This window comes from Chrysemys picta, chromosome 8 (genome assembly GCF_011386835.1).
Source record: "Chrysemys picta bellii isolate R12L10 chromosome 8, ASM1138683v2, whole genome shotgun sequence".
In the NCBI taxonomy this organism is placed as follows: domain Eukaryota; kingdom Metazoa; phylum Chordata; order Testudines; family Emydidae; genus Chrysemys; species Chrysemys picta.
Genome location: NC_088798.1, coordinates 3,002,546 through 3,022,063, shown reverse-complemented (window position 1 = coordinate 3,022,063; position 19,518 = coordinate 3,002,546). Strand labels below are relative to the sequence as shown.

Genomic DNA, 19,518 nt, shown 5'->3' with positions numbered 1-19,518 from the left:
CTTAGCCAGTGGTATCCCGCCAGGGCTCACAATCTAAAGAGCCAAGACAGACAAAGGGTGGGAGGGGAAACTGAGGCAGCAAGCAGTGAAGTGACTGTGACGGGTTGGATCACAGAAACCCCCTTGGGAGCTGCCACCCGATGTGCAAAGACTACCCCTGCTTCTGTTTTCCCTGCCAGCTCAGGACTCCAGCACCCTGTCTTGCTGAGCCAGACGCTCCAGTCTGGCTCCAACACAGACCCAGGGTCTGAATCACTTGCCCCAAAGCTGCAAGTTTACCTGAAAACAGCTCACAGAAGTGTGCTTGTCTTTAGCACTCAGATGCCCAACTCCCAATGGGGTCTAAATCCAAATAAATCCTTTTTACCCTGTATAAAGCTTATGCAGGGCAAACCCAGAAATTGTTCGCCCTCTATAACACTGATAGAGAGATATGCACAGTTGTTTGCTCCCCCAGGTATTAATACATACTCTGAGTAAATTACTAAATAAAAAGTGATTTTATTAAATACAGAAAATAGGATTTAAGTGGTTCCAAGTAGTAACAGACAGAACAAAGTAAATCACCAAGTAAAATAAAATAAAATGCGCAAATCTATGTCTAATCAAACTGAATACAGATAATCTCACCCTCAGAGATGCTTCAGTAAGTTTTTTCTCAGACTGGACACCTTCCAGGCCTGGGCACAATTCTTTCCCCTGGTACAGCTCTTGTTGCAGCTCAGGTGATAGCTAGGGGATTCTTCATGATGGCTCCTCCTTCTCTCTGTTCTCTTCCCCCCTTTATATATCTTTTGCATAAGGCGGGAACCCTTTGTCCCTCTGGGTTTCCACCCCCCCTCACTGGAAAAGCACCAGCTTAAAGATGGATTCCAGTTCAGGTGACATGATCACATGTCACTGCAAGACTTCATTGCTCACTTGCCAGCACACACATATACAGGAAGACTCACAGGTAAATACAGCCATCTGCAGACAATGGGAGTCATCAAGATTCCAAACCATCATTAATGGCCCACACTTTACATAATTACAATAGGCCCTCAGAGTTACATTTTATATTTCTAGTTTTAGATACAAGAGTGGTACATTTATACAGATAAGATGATCACACTCAGTAGATTATGAGCTTTGTAATGATACCTTACAAGAGACCTTTTGCATGAAGCATATCCCAGTTACATTATATTCACTTATATTTTTATAAAACCATATAGACTGCACAACGTCACAGTGACATGCCCAAGGACCCCCACCAGCTCAGTGGCAGAGCTGAGAATAGACTCCCCAGCTCTCCTGAGTCCCAGCCTCTGCTCCAGACTCACACGCTTCATTGGCCAGATGGGGTCGCTAGAGAGTCAGTGACGCTGCAGCCCTCTCCTACCAGCTGGGCACGAAGGGCGTTGGTTGGGCTCTGAACCAGCTCCCTGCCACGGTACCACCAGGCCAAGCCACGCTCCAAAGTGGCTCCCCCTCCAGACCGAGGGGGGGTGCATGCATTCCCCTCCCCCCGAGTGCCCCATATGCTGCCCCACAGCTCTGGGTTAGCACTGACTGGTGGCACTGCACACTGGTGCCCGGTGCAGGGAGCCGTTAGCTGGGAGCCTCAGGAACGTGTACTGGCTTTGCTGAGGCTGTTCCTGGCTGACGAGCGCGGGCTCAGGCCCGGGGCTGGGGAGGAGCAGGGACACAAGGGCCAGACCGGGGCAAAGCTTTGTGCATCGCGAGGGCTGAGCGCGGATCCTGCTCTGAAGCCATTCCCTCCCTTGGTTTAGTTACCTCACTTTATTCATTGCCCGAGGCATCCCGCGTGTCCCCGGCCTGCTTACCACGGCCACACCAGCCTCGTGCTCCAAAGCTGCAGGCCGTTCCCATAGCAGCTAGAGGAGAATCTCTGCTGGCAGTGTAGGGCCTATGACATGCCGTTGAGCAGTTCTGATTCCATGCAGGAGAGGGCAGCGGTGACGCACAGCAGCCAGCTTGTTGCAATAGGGCTAATCCTGATGCCTCCCAGGGGTGCTGTGGGGACAAATCCATACGTCCTTGGGGGGGGCCAGCAGAGCTGCCGGTGATGGAGCGGGCAGTGGGGCGGGGTCTAGCCAGGCTCTGGAAGAAAGACGGGCCAGGCTGTTGGCTCTCGTTGGAGCCAGGAGCAGGAGTGGCCTGGCAGAGAGGGGACATTTCACGTGGCACTGGCTCTACGCACAGGGGGCACCGGGTGAACAGGCTGTCGCTGGGAACCGGAGCCTGCCAAGCTGGGGGCGTGCCGGAGGTGCCCGTCGCAATGCGAACGGCATTGCATGCTGGGAGGCTCCCCCAGGACAGCAGCAGGGCGGGGGCTCGGGCTGGGCGTTAGCAGCCCAGTCCCTTGGTGTGCTCAGTGCCCGGGGTGGGGTTTGCAAGGGGGGACACGACCTGAGCTGGACTCCACTGAGTGTCAACGAACCTACCCGCTACCAGCTGCCTGGTGCCCATCGACCGCTCCCTGGGGGGTATGGACCATGGTTAGATCCCAGTGCCAGTGTTAACATGGCCACCATGCTGCCCGCCCTCCTCTTGCTTTCTCAGCCACTCGGTGCCCAATCTGTGCCAGGCACCGTGCCACGCCGGCAGCAGGGCTCCCCCGGCAGGAATCTGGTCCCTGCTGGCTCTCCTAGCCAGCGTCTCCTCCCTAAGGCCACGGGCTAACCGTCTGGGCCCCCTCTCATGCGCTCCCCGCCAGACCCGGCCCCATGGGAGTCCGAGAGGGGCTGGCGCTCGGGACTGGCTGCTCCCTGAGTTGCGTACCGCGGTTCCTCCCTGCTCTCCAGCTGGGCCCAGCACAGCCAGCTTTTTCCCAGCACCTCCGGGCTGATCCTCGCCCGGGGCAGCCACGCGCTGGGCCCCGGGAGCCTTGGGGGGCTGCCCTGGGAGCAGCTTCAGAGACCCACTGGGGCCTGGGAACCCCAGTGCTCCCACCTGAGACAAATGTACAGGGCGGGGGTGTCAGAGTCAGCCAGGAGAAGTTCGTCTCCGAGAACCCCGACAGGCGGCAGGGGCCGGGTTCAGGCCCAGCGGAGCCGCGGTGGGCCGTGATGGGAGAATGTTACGTATGACAGGGGCGGGGGAGGAACGCTGCCCCCTGCTGGATGCACCGTCCTGCCCCTCGAGGTCTCCAGCCCATGGCTGTGGAGGCAGTAATATGCGAATGGAGAGATCCCGTCCCGCAGCGCCGAGCCAGACCCAGCGGGTCGGGCGGCCCGGTCCCCAGGCCCCGTGTGTGCGGATTGCTGCCCTCACGGCACTGTGAATCCGGGAGATCTCGGCCCAGGAGTTCAGAGCACGGAGCAGGTGTGCCGGGGAGGTGACGGCGGGTGCCCTGAGCGAGCTGAGTTGCCAGGAAGGCACGTCTGGCAAACGCAGCTCAGCTTTGGTGCTGCCTGGCGTCGCTGGGTTTCTTGGTGCACAAGGCGCCTACCGCTGCCGTTTGGGTTGGACGCTGATTCACCTCCTGTCCTAAACTGTTGTGCCACGTTGCAGCGTGCTGTTAAACAGCCTGTGGTGGGGTCCACGAGTCCTGTCTTGTTAGCCAGTACGTAGTGTCTAGTGTCCCCTTTGCCGTGTCGGGGTGAGAGAACCTGCCTGGGAGAGGACCGGCGTTAACCCACTGCTGCTTCCAGCGGCTTGCGTAGATCCCCTCCGCGTCCTGGGGCACCTGTGTCCTGGTGGACGTGCTGGCAAGACTCGCGAATGCAGCTGCTGGTGACCCTACGGATGCTCAGAACTCCCACTTCTAACGTGCCCTAGACCTTCACCACCCCGCTGTGCAAGCCGCTCTCCAGCACTCGCTGGCCTCCCTGAGTCTGCACTGGCCATCCTGAGTCGGGGTTACCAGCTTTGTCTCTCCCTTGCCCTTTTGGGTGATCTCTTTCCGGGAGCGAGGACAAAGGGGGAGGAATTTGCTGGTTGAACCTCTCTCGAGACGTCCTGCAGCTCCTCTGCACATCCCCAGATCTTCTGGAGTTCTCCTTCGGGAAACACAGCTCGCCTGGGCCTCCAGATTCTGCTCCGCCACGTTATCATGCTCAGGGTGAACCATCAAGGCAGCATGGCACTCAGCAAAAAGCTAGGAGGGCCCGCGGACGGTGGACCCCGCGAAGCATGGAGACAGAGAGAGAGGAGCTCTGTTTGAATCGACAGCCCCAGAGGGCTCTACATCAGAGCGCGGCTGCTTTCCTGGGGCAGGTTTCAGAGTAACAGCCGTGTTAGTCTGTATCCGCAAAAAGAAGAACAGGAGTACTTGTGGCACCTTAGAGACTAACAAATTTATTAGAGCATAAGCTTTCGTGGACTACAGCCCACATCCGAAAGCTTATGCTCTAATAAATTTGTTAGTCTCTAAGGTGCCACAAGTACTCCTGTTCTTCTTTTTCCTGGGGCAGAAACCAAGGAGGAAGGAGGAAGGATGTCTCTCTTCTTTCTCTGGATGAGACAATCCTGGAGTGGGATTGTCTCTCTGCAAAGCAGGCCCCTGACAAAGGTTGGGCTGAGATTATTTTTTCTTTCCAAGATGGTTTCTTAATAAAGCTCCTTACCAGATTGCTGAGAAGGGGAGCTCTGGCCCAGACCCCATGTGCCAGGGCTCTACATCCTCTTAACTCTTAATGTCTGTGTGCATCGAAGTCCCGACCCTGCCTCACTTCCTGTGTCTTCTCCACAGTCCTGGGGCTGCAGATGGAGACACAGAGGCCTTTCCCCTCAGCCGCCACACTGTAACTGACGTCCGGCACCAAAGAGTCCAGGTCTCTAATGCGCCCCTCCGCTGGCCCCTTCCAGCCAGGCGCTGCTGATGAGATCCCGTTCCAAGTCCCGGCGTCTCTGGAAGTTTGTGAGGCCACCAGCTGCCGTGTAGAATCTGGGGATGCTCCTCGTCCGTCCAGATCAGTCATTTCCACTGGCAGTGGGACTTCATGGATCCCAAGGCCAGAAAGGACCACTGGGCTGAGCCAGTCTGACCCCCTGGATACCACAAGCCCGAGACCGTTCCCCCAGCATGATCTCTAGCACAGATCTGTTAAAAAAACAGCCCGTCTGGATTGAAAAATGGCCAGTGATGGAGAATCCGCCACCCGCCCCGGGGGAAATGGTTCCTGTGGTTAATTACTCTCACTTCCAGCCATTGGCCCATGTTATACCTCCGTCTGCTAGACCGAAGAGCCCATGATTAGCTATTTGTTCCTCATGCCGGGCTATCGACTGTAATCGGCTCACTCCTTAACCGTCTCTTTGTGACGCTGAAGAGCCTGAGCTCTCAGCCTGTCACTGTCGGACGTGGTCGCTAAACCTTTAATCCTTCTCCCGGCTCTTCTCTGACCCCGCTCCAATTCATCCGCCTTCTTCTGGACTCGTGGGCACCTGAACTATACACACAGCTCCAGCAATGCCCAGTGCAGAGGTAACGCAACCTCTCTGCGCCTACATGGGATTCCCGGTCATACACCCCATGATGCCAGTAGCCTTCTTGGCCACAGGGTCCCCCTGGGGGCTCAGCTGATTAGCCACCAGCCCCCCCCCAATCTTTTTCAAGGTCGCTCTTTCCCAGGGTAAAGACTCCCATCCTTGACGTATGGCCGTCAGTCTTTGTTCCTGGATGGATACAGCTGCATTTAGCCGTATTCAAAGCCATGTTGGTTGCTTGCGCCCCCCGTTTGCCAAGCGAGCCTTTGGCCACGTCCCGTCGCAGTGATGTCAGGGCCTGAAACCATCTGTTCCGGGGACCCCGGAGGGTGCCCGGCAGAGCCGCTTCTGTGGCTGGGGTGCAGCCGCGCTTCCCATCGGGCTTCGGGCATTAGCCAGTTGCTAGGTACTGGGGGCTAGGAAGCAACTTCTTGGGGGCAGGTTATGCCACATTTGTCCACAAGGGGGTTTCTTGCAGCTGGTGTTTGCCACGTCTGGCGGAGGTGGACCGTGGCTCTGAGGCTGCGTGGCCCAGCCCAGAACTCTCACATGGAAGGAAGGAATTTCAGGCCTTAGTTACTGGCGCCCATCATTGTGGCATCGGGTTGCATTTTGCGAGGTTTGAGTTGGGTCATTGACATTCCCAGTAAGAGGAGCAAACCAGCCCCAATCCCATGCAGCCCACCAGGGGAGCTGGGCTTTCGGCCACGGGGTGCCGTGGAGAGCAGGAGCAGCCCCCGGGAATGTGTCAGGGAGCACGGGGTGATCTACGCGCTGCCATGCAGACGCCCCGCACAAGATGGCCGAGGGAGAGCGTTTGCGCAGCGGCCACATCAGTCCAGGGTGGAGCCAAGGTCAAGGGGACAACTAGGGGCTGCAGACCAGCTAAACCCCCCCATGCCCCGGCTGCTTCCTGGCTGGCTAATGGACAGTGGAGGCCAAGCGGCCTGGGGCAAGCCGGGCGGAGGGGGCTGCTGGCCACGAGGGATCTGACACCAGCGCTCAGGGCCCAGGTATGGAATGGGGAGCGAGGGGACAGAGCAGCTACCCCCACCACTGTGGGGGGGGGATTGTGTCTATCTGGCAACCTCCCCTAGCAGAACTGGGGGGGCGGTGATGAAATGCTCCAGTCACTGCAGGGTGGGGTGGGGTGGCGCAGGGCGGGGAGCTGCCCCCAGGGGAGGGGGAGGGCTTGGGTTTAACCGGTTCACACTCTGGGAACAGCTGAGCCCCATGGGTGGGTTCTAACAACCCCCCGCCCCGGCGTGTGCGCTGGCCGCTGTCAGACAGGCGATGCTGATTCAGTGGGCCTGGGGCCTGACCCCATCTGAGTCCTGGGCCCAGACAACGGCGCAGGACTCGCCTGCAGCCTGGGGCCTGCCCCTCGGCTCCGAGGGCTGGGCAGCGGGGGTCACACTGAAAGTCCCTGGGCCGTGTCAGATGGATGGGAGCCCTCTGTGCGCCGCCTTAAGAAGTGCAACCAATTGATCTAGCAGTAGATGGCAGGTTGGCCTCAAAACTGCTCCTTCCCGGGGGCCGGCAGGGCCCAGGCCGCGGCCTCCCCCTGAGCGAGGGGGAAAGGGGCATTTCCAAGGGGGGTCCTCAGCGGGCGCTGCTTCCATCTCGTTACGCAGCCCGGCAGCTGGGCAGGCAGGGCTCTAAGCAGTCATTTGTTCGCAGTAATTAAGCCGCTTTGGGGCTCCCCCCTCCCCACATCCTTTTCTTCCTTCCTTTCTGTCTCCCTGCCTGAAGCCTTGCGGAGGGCGCTGACCACAACATCTGGCACTGGGGGGGGCTCTGCTTTGCATGGGGCAGCCTCTGGCTTTCCCACCCTAATGGCTGGGGAGGCTGGGGGGGCAGGGACTGCTGTTACTCCAGTGGGCTGAGGACAAGGACTCACTCTCCTAGTGGGTGCTGGAGGCTTTGCAAAGGATCCGTCCGTAGAGGGGGCAGCCCCCCACTTTCCCTGAGCAGGGAGTGAGGGGGAGGGGGACCCGGGAGTCCTATAGTCCATTTTCCCACCAGAACCACTTGCAAGTGGGGTGCTGAGTTTCCTTGAGCCAGAGGGTCTGTGCCCCTCAATTGCCTGCAAAACTCCCAAAAAACCCAGCCAGCTTTGCCCCCGGGCCTGGGCCCGTGGCTTGGCTGAGCCACCCCCTCGCCCAGGCCGTTGGGAGCGGGAGAGTCGCTTGGGTTTCTGTTTGCCCTGGTTTGTTGCAACTTTTCTAGTGTTTCTTTTTGAAATCAATTATACTCCAATGCCAAGCCCAGGGGCTCTTTCAACCCCCCCCCCTTTGAAATTCTCCCTGTTCCAGTTTAAGGGGGGGGTGTTTGTTTTTTCCCCTTCCCCTCCTTGCAAGGGACAGTTTGCAGCTGTCTCAATGGGGCCATGTCCGCTTGCAATAATAAATAAAAGAGGCAGGCCAGGAGCTGGGGAAGGCTGGAGCATTTGAAAGGCTCTGGAGCAGAATTCCTGTGTTTAGTGAAGTTTTTTTCTTCTCCGCTCCCTCCAGTCTCTCCCTCATTGATTTGCGGGAGGGAGGGAGCGAGGGGGGCTGCTTGGGTGGTCTTCCCTCGTCTCCACTTTGGTGAGCTGTTGCTTAGCAGCTAATAATAGGAGATGTTTGCAAAGTAATTTGCCTCTTCCTTAGCCAATGGGAACCGGAGCGCTTTCCCATCACCCCCCCCCCCCTTCATGATCTGGAAGGGAGGCTGCGGCTCGCTCCCAATGTTGGTGGGACAGGATCCGAGGCGCACGGGGGAGAGTTGACGATCGGCTGCTGCCGCCGGCTCGGAGGGGGTTTTCCCCGCGCGTGTGGCTCCACTGTGGGTGCCCCCCGCCGCACCCCGGTGCTCTCCAAGACGCCGCGTTAGTGCACAGCCCAGCCGGAGGGCGCACGGGGCCCGCTCGCATGGCCCCGGGGCTGGCCACATAATGTTGGAAGGGATTCCCCGGAGCAGAGCGGAGCCCTCGGATGCTGCCCGCTGCCCCCTGGATTACCGCCCTCGCCGTTCCGCCGTCCCCGCCCGCCCTCGCTCGACCCCCGCTGGAGCCGGACCATGGCCTCGGAGCCCCGCTTTGGAGAGCGCGCTCCGAGCTCAGCTCCGCCCGGCCGGGGAGCCGGCTGCGCCCACGCCGTCTCGGCGCTGAAGCGGATCTCCAAGGTGAGGGGGCGGCAGAGCCCGTCCCACGGAGCCCCCGGGGACACTGCAACGGGGAGGCCGCGGCCAAGTCGGGGGGGGGCACCTAAAATCTGCCCCGCCCTGGTCCCGGGCAGCTCGGGGAGGGAGCCGCTTGGAGAGGTGCGTGCGCCCTGGCGTTGCCCCGGCCGGGGGGCCGGCTCCGGGAGCTCGGTTTCCCGGCCGTTTGGGGGGACACAGGGCTGCGCCCTCCCCCCTTTCCTTGCCGGGTTGGCGCGGAGCGCGGCCGGTGCCCCCGGATGCGGCTTTGCTGGAGGGGGAGCGGGGAGGGATGCCAGGCAAACTGGGGAGTTGCGCCGGGCCTCTCTGGGGAGAAGTTCGCCCCTCGGTCGCATCCCCCTGGGGCCGCCCCCCCCGGAACGTGTGACACTCTGCGGCCAGTAGGTCCCCCCCAGCCCTTGCTGCGCGGAGCCAGAGGGGGGAGCCCGGGGGACCTTGCACCCCCATCACTGACCCGAGCCAATGGCCCGGGGGGAAGGGTCAGGCTGGATGGAGCTGACAGGGGCATAAAGAAGGGAGGGAGATAACCCAGCAAATGCGTGGGGACGCGGGGACCCTGGGGGGTGCAGAAGGGGGGCGCAGGGAGCCGGCAGGGTGGGGGACCCTGGGGGACTGGGGGGGGGAGCCGGCAGGGTGGGGACGCGGGGACTCTGGGGAACTGGGGGGGGGGAGCCGGCCGGGCAGGGTGGGGACCCTGGGGGACAGTGGGGGGGGGGGCGCCGGGAGCCGGCCGGGCGGGGGGGGACGCGGGGATCCTGGGGGGTGCAGGGGGGCGCAGGGAGCCGGCCGGGCAGGGGGGGCCTGGGGACCCTGGGGGGTGCAGGGAGCCGGGCGGGGGGACGACGCGGGGCCCCGAGGGGTGCAGGGAGCCGGCCGGGCGGGGGGGGGACGGACGCGGGGACCCTCGGGGGAGTGGGGGGGGCGCAGCGAGCCGGCGGGGGTCTGCGAGGCGGGGGGCAGCTTGTCTCGCTGGGCAGAGGCAGCGGTGGGGGACGCTGCGCGCAGGGGGCGCCCTGCTCCCCAGGACACCCCCGGGGGGGAGCCAGGCGCCGGGGTCCCTTGGCCCAGGCGGAGGGGGGTGATGCGAGCACCTGTCACCTCCCCCCGCAGCCGGCCCCATGGGGCGGGGTCCCGCCGGGCCGGGCCGGGGTAACGCTGCCCCTCTCCCCCCAGGGCGAGGCCGGGGGCCCCAAGGCCCCGCTGTGGCTGCGGGCCCGGTTCCAGGCGCTGCTCTTCGCGCTGGGCTGCCGTATCCAGCGGCACTGCGGCAAGGTGCTGCTCGCCGGGCTGCTGCTCTTCGGGGCGCTGGCCCTGGGGCTCCGCGCCGCCGCCATCGAGACCGACCTGGAGCAGCTCTGGGTGGAAGGTAAGAGCCGGGCTGGGGGGCGGGAGGGGGCTGGGGGGCTGTCTGGGCGCTGTGGGGCGGGAGGGCGCTGTGGGGGCTGGGCTGTCTGGGCGCTGTGGGGCTGTCTGGGCACTGTGGGGGCTGGGCTGTCTGGGCGCTGTGGGGCTGTCTGGGCACTGTGGGGGCTGGGCTGTCTGGGCGCTGTGGGGCAGGAGGGTGCTCTGGGGGCTGGGCTGTCGGTGCTGTGGGGCAAGAGGGCACTGTGGGGCTGTCTGGGCGCTTTGGGGCTGTCTGGGCGCTGTGGGGCGGGAGGGCGCTGTGGGGTTGTCTGGGCACTGTGGGGCGGGAGGGCGCTGTGGGGCTGTCTGGGCGCTGTGGGGCGGGAGGGTGCTGTGGGGCTGTCTGGGCACTGTGGGGCGGGAGGGCGCTGTGGGGCTGTCTGGGTGCTGTCAGGCGGGAGGGCGCTGTCTGGGCGCGGTGGGGCAAGAGGGCACTGTGGGGCTGTCTGGGCGCTGTGGGGCGGGAGGGCGCTGTGGGGCTGTCTGGGCGCTGTGGGGCGGGAGGGTGCTGTGGGGCTGTCTGGGCACTGTGGGGCGGGAGGGCGCTGTGGGGCTGTCTGGGTGCTGTCGGGCGGGAGGGCGCTGTCTGGGCGCGGTGGGGCAAGAGGGCACTGTGGGGCTGTCTGGGCGCGGTGGGGCAAGAGGGCACTGTGGGGCTGTCTGGGCGCTGTGGGGCGGGAGGGCGCTGTGGGGCGGGAGGGTGCTGTGGGGCTGTCTGGGCGCTGTGGGGCGGGAGGGCGCTGTGGGGCTGTCTGGGCGCTGTGGGGCTGTCTGGGCGCTGTGGGGCAAGAGGGCACTGTGGGGCTGTCTGGGCGCTGTGGGGCGGGAGGGCGCTGTGGGGTTGTCTGGGCACTGTGGGGCGGGAGGGCGCTGTGGGGCTGTCTGGGCGCTGTGGGGCGGGAGGGTGCTGTGGGGCTGTCTGGGTGCTGTCGGGCGGGAGGGCGCTGTCTGGGCGCGGTGGGGCAAGAGGGCACTGTGGGGCTGTCTGGGCGCTGTGGGGCAGGATCTCCGTGCCCCTGTGGGGTAGGAGGAAATGGTGGCTGTTGTAGGCAGGAAACGAATGAGTCTGGGCGGCTGAACCGGAATCCAGCTGGGTTCGGCTCTGACGGGATCCTCCAGGAGCCCTCCCAAGGTGTGAACCTGCCTGTGATCCACGCTCTGCTCCGCTTCCGTCTCATCTTTGACACCTTGGCTGTGCTATAGGAGAAATGCATACAGGGAGAGCCCCACGCTGCACATGCATGAACATGTGAACCCATGCAAACATGTATGTCCGGATATGACCGTACACACGCCCCCTCCCACTGTGTAAAAATTCGTAGAACAATGCACGGCCCCTTATGGAAGTATTTGCTGCCTTGAATCCTCTGGCATTCCCAGAGCAGCTCCTGGCGCTCGGTGAATGGAGACTGATGAGGTAGTGCATTCCCCAAGATTTCGGTAGCTCTGGGGCACCCGTGGGAGTGCTTTCCCGGGGGGTGTGCCTGGGCGTGCACGCCATGGCGGGTGCACGGGGTTCTGTGCGGGAGCCTGATGGCTGTCGATGCACATCCGTGTCTCCGCGGAGGCGCGTGTAATTAAATTCTTTCCCTCCGCAAATGAGACGCACCAGGCCCCTGCTCCGATATTGCATTATTGATATGAAAATCCGGAAGGTGCTGACGGAGGAGATAATGAAACCTTTGACGGCGCTGTCGGTTACGGGCTGGCTCGGGGCACGTGCGCCTGCCCCCCGGGGGGAGAGGGAGAAGGGAATCGAGTGAGAACACAAACAGCCGAAAGCAAGGGGCAGACGAGAGCAAAGTCTCATTTCCTAGTGGAAACGTTTGATAAAAATGATTCCTTTGTTATTAATAAGTTCAGCCTGGAATTCTACGCTCTCCCCGCGGCTGCCGGGCGCGCCGAGGTTTCCTTCTCGTGCTCCGGGAGGACTTTCCTTTCTGGCCTCTCTGCCCCTGGGACACCCGCGTAGCCTCTTCTCGCAGCCCTTCTCCGAGGCCACATCAGGTTGGACTTTCACACCCTCCGGTTGTGTCAGCCATCTTTGAGCTACAGCGCTCCTCCCTCCCCGCCCCCCAGCTCCATGTGTGGTCCTCCGCTACTCTTGGACTTTGTTCAACAATAGAAGCAACTTTACTCGCCCAGCCCTTTAAAAGAGCCCCCCTCCCTCTCTCCCCCCCCAGCGTGAATGCCAGTAAAGTTTACACACCTGTTTCACACAGAGAAGAGGGGTGTCTGAGTGGCTGTTAAGAAAAGGAGGCGAGGTCTTATCTCCTCCCCCCCCCCCCCCCCGCTTTTATCCGCATGCAAAGCAAGGCTGTACCATGGGGGATTTTGGTTGCTTGGGTTCGGTAGCTTTCAAGACTGGTGTCGGTTGAACGGGGCAAGGAACCAGGATCTCAGATGTGTTCCTGAGGGAGATGAGAGCTGGGCTGTGAGTCTCAAAGGGGGGGATGGGAACAGTGTGGCATGGGGGGGGAGAGATGTGTGGGGAGGAGTGCTTTGAATCAAGGTGTGCTGGGACGGCTGGCTATCTGCTCCATGTGAGATCTCAAAGCGTGGCGGGAGTTTCAGGTGACATAGAAGCCCAGGATTGTGGTGGTTCTGAGATTCTCTGTATGCCAGAGGATGTGTCAGGGGCTGGCCTGGGTGCCGTGCTGTCTGGCTCAGGGCTGCTCTGTGCTGACTCGTGTTCGCCCGAGAGGCCGCTTTGTGCTGCCTGGGTGGTGTTTGGCGGGCTGAGCAATGGTGGTGGCTTTGCGAGTGTTTCGGGCGTGCGATGGGCTGTGTGGGTTAGAGGAACGGTCGTGGGTTCAGGAGGCAGGGTCCAATTCTGACTTACCCACTGGTCTTTGGGCACTTCCAGCGGCCGTTCTGTGCCTCGGTTTCCCCATCTGTGAAATGCAGATGATAACCTTTACCTGCTTGGTAGCGCGCTGCAAGGTGGCGTCAGGTGACATCTGCCCAGTGCTTTGAATGGGCAGAGGGTAGTGCCAAGCGCTGCCGATAACCGAGTGATATCTGCCGACGCCGTGCGAACCTTCTGGCTGTGAGACGATCACACGGCTGAGGCTAGCTTGTGCGGTCAGATCTGTGCTTCCGAGACTGAACTCCTCTGGGCCGTGGCTCGGCGTGATATTCCGGTCTGTGCTGAGCGCGCTGGTGCTCAGTGATGGGTAGATTTGGGGGGGGGGGCTCCATGCAAAGAAGGGCCCAGTGTAGTGCCCTGCCCCTGGGCTGTGCAGGGCGTAAGTGCTGTTGGAGGGTCTGGAGCAGGTCGAGCGGCTGCCGTGTCCCCTGGCACAGTGCTGGGCTGCATGTCGGGACCCCAGGCAGCTCACTCTGCCCATGGGCATTGCCGCCTGCCGTTCCCTAAGGCCGGCATGTGCCGATGGCTTTCGCTCCTGGTTCCCAGCAGGGCAATGGCACAGCCCTTACCACAGGGCCTCGGGCCACGTCCAGCTCTTCCGTCAGCCGGCCCTGGGGATTCCCATCAGTCTGCGGAGCCGGGGCTGACCCCTTCATCAAGTGGGCATGGGGGCTAGGTCCTGTGGCAGTGGCTCGGCCCCGGGATACGTGTGATGTTGAGCAGGGGGAGAGGGTCCCACCGAGGAGTGGGGCCGGGGTGGGTGGCAGCGAGGGGTCTCTCTGCCCTGGGGTTGATTTTCCGGTACAAGACGGCTCAGGGTAGCTGCTGCTTGTATCTCTGTGGGGCAAAGGAGAAATCGGCTGGAAAGGACTGGCCGGAGCAGTCAGCCCCGGTCTGGGACGGGGCTGGAGCCGGGTCAGCTGAAGTCCCTGATCCTTTCTGTCACTGGTGCCTTTGCGCTCGGCCGACGAGTAGAGCCGCAGGTTCCCCGCGGATCGGGGTCACTGGTGACAGAGGGGATGGGATCCGTTGTCAGCCAGGGTGTGGGGGTGCCCAGGGTCCCGCTCCAAACCAGCCCCAGCGCGGCGGGCACTAAGCAGACCTAGAGCAGTTTCGGTAGCGAGACTGAGGACAGAATGGGCCAGGGAGGCTCAAGTCCCGTCTCTCCCCACGGCAGGGCCGAGTCCCATGGGCTGGGGGCACTATATGGGAAGCGTACACTGGCCTGTGGAGAAGCCAAGGCCTCGCGGGTCCTGTCGGGCGGGTACCTTGCACCAGCGCTTGGCTCCCTGGCAATGCAGCTAGGTACCTGCTGCCCTGCATGCAGAAGAGCATTGCCCAGAGCACGCCTATGGGGGGAGAGGGTGCCCCCGGGCGACAGCAGCAACTGATCAAGCTCCCAGCCTGGGAAGGGGCTCCACGCTCCAGGACATGTTGCCGGCTGCCGTGGCCTCGGGCTTCTCCAGAAGGTGAAAGCAGGGATGGGTCTGCCCCTGCTGTTATGTGGGGGGAAGGAAGCAAGCAGACCCCAGCGTGCAGCACAGACCCTGCCGCACACCCAGCTGCTGTGTGGAGCCTGCCACAGGCTGGGACTGGTGCAGGGAAGAGCTGTGAGGATGATAAGGGACCTGAGGGCCTGGCTGCTGAGAGGAGCCAAGGGGGGATTTGATCTTTGCTCTCTTGCCATACACCCGGGGTAAACGCCACCTAGGGAGGGCGACGAGCTCGTTAAGCTGAAGGGTGGTGCTGGCACAGGAACAAATGGGTACGAACCGGCCAGGGGCCAATTCAGGCTGGGAATTAGCAGAAAGTTTCTCCTCGTCGGAGAGCTCAGGTTCTGGAACAGTGGGGGGCAAACAACGTAATGAGTTTGAAGAGAGGGCAGGATACGTATGAACATGACTCTCTGGTGGGACCGCTTGTGATGGTGGGGGCCAGGCTCAGCACCTCTGGGGCTCACTTCCAGTTTATGGCTTATGTTCCAAACACTCATGCTTCAGGGTTTCAGACCCCCACTGGCAGGGGTCAGGAAGGGATTTTCCCTCCCCCAATGCATTCTGGGATTTTTTTGTCTCCTTCTTCAGAGATGGCCCCGGCTGGAGATGGGACATGGCGCTGGGTGGGGCCAGTGCTCTAAGGTGGCAATGAGCACTCTCTTCTACAGGTTCATGCCATATATGAGGTCAGGAAGAAATTTCCCCCTGGTCAGATTAGCAGGGACGTGATTTTTTTTTTTTTTTTTTTTTGGCCTTCCTCTGCAGCGTGTGGGTGCGGGTCACTTGCAAGGGTTATCTGGGTATCTTTCTACCGCCGGACTCTCTCCTCCCCGGGGCAGGCCGGCATCGGGCCGGCCTGTGAGGGGCCCGCTCCATTCCCATGGTGGAGCCTGTCATGAGAGCTCGCCTCCTGCACCAGGCCGGCGGGATCGGGACCGTTGCGGAGGGAGGGAACGTGACAGGGTTACAGCTGCCGCTGGAAGCAGGAGGGGTGGCACGTGGAAAATGGAAACCGGCCCAGGCCATACAGGCCATGCCCATGATGGAGAAGGGGTTATTGACTGCCCTGATCCACCGGGGGGGATGGGGAAAGAGGCGGCAGCGCCCGTAAACTGGGATTGCCTGTGGAAATGTTCAATTAGGTGCCTCTAAAGCCATTAGCTTCTTGGAGGCTTTGAACCCCCCGGCTGAGTGTTGAGTTACCTCTGGCCACCTGGCAGCTGTTCCTGGCCGTCTGAGTGTGTTTGCAGGGCCAGGGGGCTGGGCTGAGGATGATTTATGGGGCCGAGAGCTGGGTCAGGGGAAGGCTGCGTTAGCCCCAGTGCCCTGTGCAGCAGCTTCCCAGCCACCTGGCGTGCGGGAATCTCCCCCGCTCCCTGTCCCCGGCGGAAGGACTGTGGAAAGCGGGGGGCTCACTGCCCCCACGCTCCGGTATGTGGGACCAGGGGGGCAGAGAGGGGAGATTCGGAGCCTGGCCTCTGTGAATCAGCCTGGGGAGGGCGGGGCGGGACTTAGGGATGGGGGGAGGGAGGCAGCCATGGGGGGAGGGCAGAGGGAAGTTGGGTAGTAGCCGTGGGTGGGTAGCAGATGCTGGAGGGAAGCTGTCTGGCAGGTGCTGGTCAGCAGCCCTCACCGAGATCCCACCCGCAGGTCCCCCCACGGCTCCCGAGCTCCTGGGCAGCAGCGCCCCCTGGAGGCCAATGTGCATGCTGGACCCCTCGCACCTGAGACTGGTAGCATGTGCCCCGCTCAGCGGCTGGGCTGTTGGACCCTGAGTGCCAGGCCCGGCCCTGGCTGGGGTTGGACCAGGAGGCACTGGTGGCCTGTTGACCCGCCCGGTGTGGCAGGCTTCTCTGTAGCCACCTGGCTTCATTTCAGACAGAGCCAGCGTGGCTTATGGGGCTGTCTGCTCGGGGAGGTGTCGTCACTGTGGTGGCACGCAGTGGGCTGGCAGGAGGGGGCCGAACCCCTGGGCACGTGCAGCTCGCTGGGGGGGAGCTGGGCGACGGGCCCCTAGTCCGGGGGATCTGTCTGGAGCTGACCTGCCATCTCCACGCAGTGCCCCTTGAAAGAGGGACGAAGCCATGTGTCAAAGGGCCAGCATGGGGGGGCTGGGGAGGTGTTCTGGGGGCCTGCGCACATTCCAGGAGCTGCGCCCTGGCCTCTGCTCCCAGCTGGGCCCGGGGGCGAGGAAATCCAGTGGGAGGGGAGTGGCGGCGTCTGCAGAGCAGAGGCTGGGGGTGGGCACTGGCAGTGCTGGGTGGTCTCCTGGCTAATGGCAGGCTCCAGAGAGGCACTGGGGGTGCTAACAGCCGAGCGAGGAGCCGGCCTGCGGGAGGAGGGGTGTAGGTGCTGGGCTGGAATCCAGGCCAGCTGGCGAGCAGTATGTGCATGGGGGGTAGGGGGGTGTCTGCGGCACACTAGCCTGGGGAGGGGGAGTAGCGTTGCGGGTGGGGGGATATAGTCCATCAGGGCCGTCACTGGATGGTGTGGGCAGCAGAGGTCACGGGAAACCAAGCCAGGGCAGTCGCATCGGATCCCCTGGTAGCCGCTTCCTGGCTGCGGCCGGAGGAGTTGGGAGCTCTGGGTGAGGGTGGCAGAGCGAGCGGGGAGACCGTGCACAGGCCCCGTTTTCCAGAGGGAAGTGGGGAGCCTGACCTGGGGTGCTGTGATGCCGTGGGAGTCGCTCTGTCGGGAAGTGCTGAGCAACCACCCTGTGAACCACTAGCCCGCGGGAGATGGCTCAAGTTGGGTGCCCCCCAAAATCCCACGGCTCTTTAGAGCTGGTGATGGGACATCTGACTGACTGGAGCCTGCGCTTGGTATAGTTCAGCTGCCTGGGCGTGTCTCTTCCCCCTGCTGTGTACTGCCCCCCAGAGAGGGGACTGGCAGGTGCGCCCACCTCTGGCTGGCATCCCAAGATCATTTACTCCGGACTTTTTTGGGGGGAGGGGGCAACCCAGATGCTAGCCCAGACCCTCGGGGACAGACCTCGCTCTCCGCACCAGCGAAAGAGGGAGCCAGGCTTGTATTCAGGCCGCAAGCGGAAGATCCTCGCCTGGCCCCCCCAACACACCGCAGCCTGCTCCGTTAGCGTCACAATCTGCTTTGTTTGCTCCCTCCGCTGTGACATTTGCTCTGAAGCATCTTCTCCCTGCAGCCGGGGCTGGCTGTGAAAGGCGCTTTCTTGTCTGAAGCCAGCTCAGCGTCGGAGCCCGGCTCAATCTGCCAAAGCTGCGTGAGGGCAGAAATCTTTGGTTTTCTATGGTGGGGGGGGGAAGTATCTTCCTGGCTCTCTTCTCAGAGCCCCCCTGCCCCCCCCCCCCCCAAGTGACCGATTGATCGCTTGTGATGGATGGAAAAATTGCTGATTTTTTTTTTTTTTTTTAAAGACCCGGCGAGAGTTTTGTGGACGGCAGCATTTTAGTGTTTGGTGTTTTCTATTAGGTGGCAGGGGGAGGGAGCAGGGAGAGGGGCCGAGAAGAGTTTTATTCTCTGCTTCCTCCTCGGGCCTGGAAAAGTGGTCTGAGTTCAAAACCTTCATTTCGGGCCTGAATGAAGGCAGCAAAGTGGAAAAATTCCCCCATTCAGAGGGGGATGAATGTATGTTTCAGCCCCGCATTAAGGCACATTAGCAGGCAGTGGAGTGCCTAATGCAGCCATTTTTCACAGCGCCCGACAGAGGAGATGATTAGCATAATTAGTCCAGGCAGCCCTATACATATGGAAATAGCCAGGGCCTAAATGCCAACACCAGTGGAAATTTATGTCAGTGCTGACAGGAGTCTTAGCTGTGAATGGTTCCCAACCGACTCTCTCCCCCCCCCATATTTTGGGGGGTCGCGCTGCCCCTCATCCCCGGCTGCGGCTCTGGGAGCTCCTTCAGGAGAGGCCTTTCCCCTCCCCCCCCCCCGCCACCCCCAGAAGCCAGCCCTTGGGATTTCTAGTGATAAAGACGTTTGTTTGGCACCGATAGATGCAGGCTGGGCCGGGGAAGCTAGTCGCCCTTTGCCTTGTCTGGTTGGAAAGGCGGCTGGAGAACCTGCTTTTGGGGGGCCAGGGTTGTGAGAGAAGGGTCTGTGGGGGGCCTAGTCTGCGGCATTCATCCCCCAGCCCGGGGTCTTCTCTGCGTGCAAGGAGGACCCCCAGCTGCTGCCCCCGCCAGCAGGGTGGGGGGGCTCCCTGTTGGGGCTGTTTGAGGGGAGGCACCCCTCCCCTCAGACCCTCCAGTGCCCACCCCAGGCATCCAACTGGCTGTATTCCCTCCCCCCCCAGGGCACAGGGGCTGCGGAGCAGAGCGGGGGCCCCCGCGGCCGTGTTGTGACAGGCGAGGCTGGCGGCTGCGGGCGGGCCAGGTGAAAATGGCTCTTTTAGCCTGCCCTCGGCGCGACTTCCTCCGAAGCAGCACGGCTCCTTTCACCCGCTCCCTAATCCCGCTAATCCGCCCCACAACACTTTGAAGGTGGCCCCCGGCCTGCGTGCACCGCAGCCCTCAGGGCCGCGGCTAGTGAGCGGAGTCAGAGCACGCGGGCATGTGTGTGTGTGTGTGTGTGTGTGTGAGTGAGCGCTGGGGGGGGGCACGTCTCTCGTTTGCCCCCACCCCAAAGGGAATCAGGGCCCGTCCCGGGGCAGGGAAGGGCTGGGCTGCCAGGTCCCAGCGGAGCACAATGGGGCATCTCCCCTCTGGGGCCTGAGCCGAGCATGTTGTTGGAAAGGCCCCTATCATAGCCCTATGGACTAACTGGGCTTGGGCAGGCCCTTGGCTGGCCCCTGCTGGGGCTGGACGGATGGCAGGAGAGGAGCAGGGAGCCTGGCGACGGCCTAGGCAGCGAAGGACCCGTCTTTATGGGCCCTTAAGTCAAGCCTGGCTCGTCTCATAGCAGCAGCCTTGTTCTGCGGCGAACCCGGCAGCCTCGTGGGCCAGCGGCCACAGGACAGCAAGGGCCTGGTGCAGTCAGGTGGCCACCCCAGCCCCGGATTGCCCTCCCTGCTTGTGTTGGGCCAGCGCTTGGCTGCTGCGGCTCCATCGCTGCCATGGGGCTGCTCCTGGCTGCAGGAGTGGGGCCTGTTATACTGGGCACTCCCTGGGGTTGGCAGTGCCATCCCAGAGGC

The 19,518-nt window shown here is 62.2% G+C and overlaps 1 protein-coding gene across 1 annotated transcript in view; it reads left to right on the top strand.

Moving 5' to 3' along the window:
• The first annotated feature begins 8,098 nt into the window (after positions 1-8,098).
• The window catches only part of PTCH2 (patched 2), a 57,146-nt gene continuing 45,726 nt past the window's right edge, over positions 8,099-19,518 (top strand). The window contains 2 exon segments of the mRNA XM_065553717.1: positions 8,099-8,601; positions 9,811-10,003. Coding sequence (XP_065409789.1) covers positions 8,497-8,601; positions 9,811-10,003 — 298 coding nt within the window. The 5' untranslated portion in view covers positions 8,099-8,496.